Source organism: Ovis aries, chromosome 1 (assembly GCF_016772045.2).
Source record: "Ovis aries strain OAR_USU_Benz2616 breed Rambouillet chromosome 1, ARS-UI_Ramb_v3.0, whole genome shotgun sequence".
NCBI lineage: Eukaryota > Metazoa > Chordata > Mammalia > Artiodactyla > Bovidae > Ovis > Ovis aries.
Window position 1 is genome coordinate 46,008,211 of NC_056054.1, and position 7,505 is coordinate 46,015,715.

General features: G+C 37.7%; 1 protein-coding gene across 2 annotated transcripts in view; it reads right to left on the reverse strand.

Annotated features, from left to right (window-relative positions):
- LRRC40 (leucine rich repeat containing 40) overlaps positions 1-7,455 on the reverse strand; it is a 41,470-nt gene extending 34,015 nt beyond the window's left edge. For both annotated transcript variants that reach the window (XM_042249663.2, XM_004002074.6), the window contains exons 1-3: positions 7,245-7,455; positions 2,920-3,101; positions 1,748-1,821 (exon numbers count right to left, since the gene is read on the reverse strand). In XM_042249663.2, the coding sequence (XP_042105597.1) occupies positions 1,748-1,821; positions 2,920-3,101; positions 7,245-7,395 (407 nt within the window). In that variant the 5' untranslated portion in view covers positions 7,396-7,455. The remainder of the gene's footprint in view (positions 1-1,747; positions 1,822-2,919; positions 3,102-7,244) is intronic.
- Positions 7,456-7,505: the final 50 nt, after the last annotated feature.

Consider the following 7,505-nt stretch of genomic DNA (forward strand, 5'->3'; position numbering starts at 1 on the left):
AATAAAACACCCATTAAAATGACAGTAATGTAATCAAACTGAGTGTTTCAAAGAAATAAAGATTTTGAAGCAAAGATATAATTTGTGAAATTTTGATTGGTTCCTTTTAATCAACTTCATTTCACATGCAATGTGAAAAAATACACTGGACTCTAAATTTTCACACTCTGTCAGAGTTTTAAGATTTTGACAAAGATGCATACACACACTACAATGAAGTCACATTTTACATGGGGATTAGGCTTCAATCTAGCACTCAAAACAAAAAGAGCTATTTCTATTAGAGGGTCTAACATATCCAGTTGAATGTGTAATATGCAACTCCAATCTTATTTGTACTGAATCATTATTTTCAGTTCAGTCCTGCAGAGATTCCAGTTTATTGGTGGAGAAGTCCCAAGTCACTTAGAATAATACATTCCCTGATAATTAAGAGATGATTTAACTTGTTCTTAGATTCATGCCAACTGCTTGTTTGGGAACTCTATTCCATTGTCTAGCCATATACAGTTTCTTCACAAATAACAGGCAGGAAAAGGGAAATATAAGCATATAATAATGACTTTAAATTATAATAAAACTAGCTGGAACAAAAATGCCAAAAAATGTTTTCTAAAATATGAACCACTGAAACCCACTAAAAATTGGTTGACATTGTCAGTTACTTAATTGTAATCTTTGCATATCTGACAGGAATCTAGTTGGGCAAAAATATAATTTTTGCTATATATTTCCTTCTTTTCCTCTCGTTCTATTCCTCCATCCTAACATTCATACTCTTTAAGTGCTAGAAGCTAAAGCTAAAGCCACCCACAGCTGCTGCACACTCTCTTCTCCTCTCAACCCTGCCCACTCTTCTTTTTGCAGGGCATATCTATGCCTTTGGCTTGCAATGGGAAGAGGTTCTGATGTACAACTAAACAATACGTATCTTCACTAAGTGTCCTAAACAATTTTGGGTACAGATATTTTTGTTAATTTATGGTAATTTTAAGTTTTTCATCAAATAAAGACTGTTATTTGAGGAACTGTTCTCCCTCAAACCAGTTAACTTCAGAAAACTGAGGCTTGATCATGCTATGTTAGACAGATCAATAACCCTTTTGAAACAATGTTTAACACTTAAACCCTTTTAATTTTTTCTCCTAAATTAAATCATCCCTAATCCCTTTTCCACAGTGTATATATAACATATAAGGCAGTAATTTTTCTTGAAAGTCTGAATGCAGACTGAAAGGCAAACAGAGGTATCTGGAATCTCAGCTAGCTGGCTTCCCATGTACCTATCAAAGAGTACCAGAGGCATACCCATGGAATCTGAGTCCTCAGAAAGGTTTAAAACTACTAATACCAAAAATGTGAAATTTTCCTGACTGATGAAAAAAATTGTTTTAATTTCTTCCTACTGTTTAACACATATATATCTTTAGACTATCAAAGTAACATAAAACTTGAGATGTCAACAAAGATTTGGAAAATAACCACTACAAATTATTTCACAAAAAATATAGAGTATTTTTTAATTGGTCTTAAATTTGTAAAGCCAAAAAATATGTAGGCAATTCTAAAACAAAAAATAAAATAATCGGAGAATTAAAGCTTAAAATTCTTATCCTATTTAATCACTTTCTGAGATAATATAAAATTTTTTTTGCATGTTAGAAAAAATGTAAGAAAAAAAATTTTTTGAAGAATATTAGATTTATACCTTTATACACTGAAATACTGAATTAAGTTTAAATATTACCTGACATTAAGTTTCTGAAGATTTTCTAACTCTCTTATAGCAGAAGGAAGGGATGTCAACTGATTATCATGTATCTGAAAGTTATTAAAAGACACAGTCAATATCTTGCTCTTATAAATAACCATAAACTTTGTTATTGCAAAATATTCGCTGGCAATACTCTAATTATTCTAATTGAATAGTACTGTTGGACTACTGCTAATTTGTTCTGAGTATAGAAGAGAAAAAAAGTTTGAAATTGACCACATTGCTGTTCAGAGATCATAAGTGGCAAGACATTAATTTTAAATATTACAGTTAAAAAAAAAGGAAACTTCACCTCATTGAGTGGAATTTCAATCTCAAATGAGAGACGAGAGGGTTAGAATGTATAGCCCTCTGTTGGTATGATTATGCCAACATTTACAAAAAATAAATGAGGAGGAAGATTTCTTCTCTCATGTTTTTACAGAATCATATTGTTTTCAAGGTACAAGGAACCTTCAGGAGAACACCGACACCAACTGATTCACTTTACAAATGAAGAAAATTAAAACTTCTCTAGAAATCTGATTACATCCAACTTTTTCAGACAAAAACTGGAAGATTTTTTGGTGATCCTAAGTAAAACAGTGGATTGTGATACAGAAGTCAGTGGACTGTGAAATAAACTGTTCATGTTTCACTTTACCACATGACATACCAACTAGGGACTAAAAACAAAGTCCCTGAATAAATCCACAAAAACTTAAGCCCAATAATTTAAGTCAGTATTGGAGATAAGTAACAAAATAATAATAATAACCTTAAGTACTTGCTTTAATGTCTAGAATAATAATGATCATAAAATAATAGCAATAAAAAAAGACAAGCTGCAGAAGCCACCAGTTAAACATTAATTCTAATTCTGTTTGTATGCGTTAACACATTTAATTCAAAGATAGGCAGTACTAACAATCTCGATTTATAGATATGGAAACTGAAGCACAGAGAGGTAACTGTCCCAAGATCACACAGCTATCAAGCTGCAGGCGGAACCGGAAGCCTGAGGTTCTGATTCTGCATTCTTAACCATGATGCTTTGCCTAACACAGTAATTTGTTATTCTTCTTGCACTCTACCAATTGGGCTTTCTTGCTTCTCGAACTTAGCTTCAGAGTCTTTTCAAACAAAAGACTCATAAATCAACTTACATCAAGAACAGTCAGTGCAGGAAGGAGTCGGAGGTCATCAGTAAGTGACTGAAGTTTATTATTTGATATGATTAGTTTGGTCAAATCCGTCTGCTCCCACCATCGCTCAGAGGCATTGAATGAAAGATTCTGATTAGCTTCCTCAGGGATATCCACATTGATTCTCCAAACACACTGAGGCACTATTTCCACCATAACCACACCAAAAAAAGGAAAGAAAAAAAGTGAGATACTAAGTACGTAAGTTGATAACAGCTATTCAAGTTATCCACTGAAATTTCTGAAACATTAAAAACTTTCAAGTAAATCAAACAAATTACAATGAATTACAACAACATTAAAGTGAAAGTTTGATTTTATTCCAAAACAGAATAGGGGATATGTATTTTTCATATTAGATCTCACTTTTATCTTCATTCAACTCTATTTACTATATACATTTCCTGCATAGCACATAGTGGTTGGATATGTAAGACAAATAAAAAATGGGCTCTATCTTTATGCCACCATAACAGAGAAGATATGGAAATCAAATGAACAAACTCCTGTATCACATAACAACTCCGGGAGGCAGGTGTTATGACTATTCTCACTTTATACATGAGAGAAATGGGACACAGAGAGAATGTATCATTTGTCCCAGGTTATACAGCCAGATAAGATTAAACCCTGGAAAAGCTAAACTATCTCGCTTCTCAGTGAATATTGGAAAGGTATATCTGACTCTGGTAGCTGCTCTCTATCTGACACACAACACAACATTGTTACTCTTGTTGCAGCAAATATAGCAATTCCTTCCACATAGCAAATGAGTCTGTACAAGTTAAACAGAAAGAGTTCAGGTTTATCACTATTAAAATGAAACTCTAGAAGGTATTAACTTGCTTCAGTGCTACAGCAAATGTGTTATCGCACATTACATCCATGAAAGAAATTGAATTTGCTATTTAAAACAATCCCACAAACAAAACTCTAGACCCAAATAGCTTCACTGGTGAAATCTAGCAGACATTTAGAGTAGAAACAAAACTAATTCCATAGAACCTTTTAGAAAATAAAGGAGATAAAACTCCTGACTCAATTTATGAAGTCAGCATTATTCTGATACCAAAACCAGAGACATTAAAAACAGTGGGTTACTCCAAAAAACAAAAACTATATCTAAACATCATGACCAAGCAGGAGTTATATCAGGAATGCAAGGCTGCTTTCAGTTCAGTTCAGTCGCTCAGTCGTGTCCGACTCTTTGTGACCCCATGAATCAAAGCAAGCCAGGCCTCCCTGTCCATCACCATCTCCTGGAGTTCACTCAGACTCACATCCATCGAGTCCATGATGCCATCCAGCCATCTCATCCTCTGTCATCCCCTTCTCCTCCTGCCCCCAATCCCTCCCAGCATCAGAGTCTTTTCCAATGAGTCAACTCTTTGCATGAGGTGGCCAAAGTACTGGAGCTTCAGCTTGAGCATCATTCCTTCCAAAGAAATCCCAGGGTTGATCTCCTTCAGAATGGACTGGTTGGATTTCCTTGCAGTCTAAGGGACTTTCAAGAGTCTTCTCCAACACCACAGTTCAAAAGCATCAATTCTTCGGCGCTCAGCCTTCTTCACAGTCCAGCTCTCACATCCATACATGACCACAGGAAAAAACCATAGCCTTGACTAGACGGACCTTAGTCGGCAAAGTAATGTCACTGCTTTTTAATATACTATCTAGGTTGGTCATAACTTTTCTTCCAAGGAGTAAGCGTCTTTTAATTTTATGGCTGCAATCACCATCTGCAGTGATTTTGGAGCCCCCCAAAATAAAGTCTGACACTGTTTCTACTGTTTCCCCATCTATTTCCCATGAAGTGATGGGACTGGATGCCATGATCTTCGTTTCCTGAATGTTGAGCTTTAAGCCAACTTTTTTGCTCTCCTCTTTCACTTTCATCAAGAAGCTTTTAGCTCCTCTTCACTTTCTGCCATAAGGGTGGTGTCATCTGCATATCTGAGGTGATTAATATTTCTCCCGGCAATCTTGATTCCAGCTTGTGTTTCTTCCAGTCCAGCGTTTCTCATGATGTACTCTGCATATAAGTTAAATAAGCAGGGTGACAATATACAGCCTTGACGTACTCCTTTTCCTATTTGGAACCAGTCTGTTGTTCCACGTCCAGTTCTAACTGTTGCTTCCTGACTTGCATATAGGTTTCTCAAGAGGCAGGTTAGGTGCTCTGGTATTCCCATCTCTTTCAGAATTTTCCACAGTTTATTGTGATCCACATAGTCAAAGGCTTTGGCATAGTCCATAAAGCAGAAATAGATGTTTTCCTGGAACTCTCTTGCTTTTTCCATGATCCAGCGGATGTTGGCAATTTGATCTCTGGTTCCTCTGTCTTTTCTAAAACCAGCTTGAACATCAGGGAGTTCATGGTTCACGTATTGCTGAAGCCTGGCTTGGAGAATTTTGAGCATTACTTTACTAACGTGTGAGATGAGTGCAGTTGTGCGGTACTTTGAGCATTCTTTTGCATTGCCTTTCTTTGGAATTGGAATGAAAACCGACCTTTTCCAGTCCTGTGCACTGCTGAGTTTTCCAAATTTGCTGGCATATTGAGTGCAGCACTTTCACAACATCATCTTTCTGGATTTGAAACAGCTCAACTGGAATTCCATCACCTCCACTAGCTTTGTTCGTAGTGATGCTTTCTAAGGCTGACTTGACTTCACATTCCAAGATGTCTGGCTCTAGATTAGTGATCACATCATCATGATTACCTGTCATGAAGATCTTTTTTGCACAGTTCTTCCGTGTATTCTTGCCACCTGTTCTTAACATCTTCTGCTTCTGTTAGGTCCCTACCATTTCTGTCCTTTATCGAGCCCATCTTTGCATGAGATGTTCCCTTGGTATCTCTAATTCTCTTGAAGAGATCTCTAGTCTTTCCCATTCTGCTGTTTTCCTCTATTTCTTTGCAGTTGACAATCAAAATTCATTTGCTCCCTGAAACTTTAGTAGACTAAACCATCTGGGTCCAATCAATAAGTACATTCCAGCACACACTTAGTTTTTGGGGACAACTCATTCATCTACTTATTCCTTCCACAAATTTTTTAATAAGAATCTACTATGTACCAAGCACGACTTTTGAGTGCTAAGGACACAGTGAGCAAAATGAAGGTCCCTGACCACATCTAATTAATATTCTAGCAGAGGGCGAGAAGACAATAAACAAATACAGAATACAGATTCTGATAATAATAAATGCTATTAAAAACAGGTTAGAGAATACAATGTTACCAAAAGAATTTATTATAGATAGGGTAGTGAGGAAAGACCTATCTAAGCAGAGTCCTTGAAGAAGTCAAGAAGTGAACCCTAGTCAGGCATCATGTAGAAAGTTCCAGGCTCTGGAATACGCATGTGTACAAGCACAGCAGTAATTTTAAAATATTTATGTTCCCATTGATTAAAACTTTTTCTAAGTAGAGCAGAGTTTTTATCATATATCCTTTCATTCAGCAAGTGCTTGTTTGCACGGTCAACTGTCTACATGGCACAATTTTAAAAAAGCAATCATTACAAGGAAATGGAAACGTTTAACTCCAGATGGCCTAAAACCTAAATATAAGTAAAGGAAAACATTACAGGAATAATGCCATAATTTCTGTCTCCCCACTTCCCACGCCCTCCCTTACACAACAGAAAATCAGAAGAGCATCTGACTGTAATTCACTCATGGTATCCAGATTTGCGCATTTGATCTTTACTAGATTTTTAGGATGGCCCCAAATTCACTTTGTGTGGCATCCATCTTGATTTTCAATTTAGGAAATACGCTAAATATTCCTTGTATTTAGGATTCTGTCCACATGCAGATAGAAAAGGGACTTGAACAGAGAACAGTGTCATTTACTCTATATGCACAAAGAAGCAGATCAAATACAGAATTTTGGCGTTGGTAAATGATCTAAAAGATTAAATTAAGAGGAACAGAGGACCAAAGAAACAAAGCATGTGCCCATCATGTGACAGCTAACTTAGTCAAACATTATGTTGTTTATCCGACAGAATGTGGTAATCCCAGAAAGCGCCCCGTTTAAATTTTGGCCATATCCCCAGCACATCCCCTGCACCAGACATTTCCTGGAACGAAAAGCAGAAACCGAACAAGCTGACCAAACCAGTGGAAATGTGATAAAAGTCCGAATTCCAGCAGCAGGATCTTGGCTAGGATACGGAGCCAAAGGTAACCAAAGCCAGGACAGAGGAAAGAGAGGCTACCAGGGGCAAGCGCTTTGTGCCAGGTCGCACAAACGGGTCGTACCTCTGGATCTTACCTTCGCTGAGGTTGCGGCCCGACAGATTTAACTGGCCGCTCTTCCTAGCCGCCTTTAAGAGTCCCTGGGGTACGCAGGCACTGCAGTCTCTGCTCTCAGTTCGGAAACCCGCTCGGGTATCCCGCCCCGCTAACCCCTTCAGCCGCGACATGTTCAAAGCCCGGGGCTCCGCAGCAGAGTCCCGCCCGTGACGCTTAACGGTGGCGCCGCTGGGCCGCCCCGCCCCTATCGGGAGCGCGCGCGGCGTGCGTCGGGCCTTCG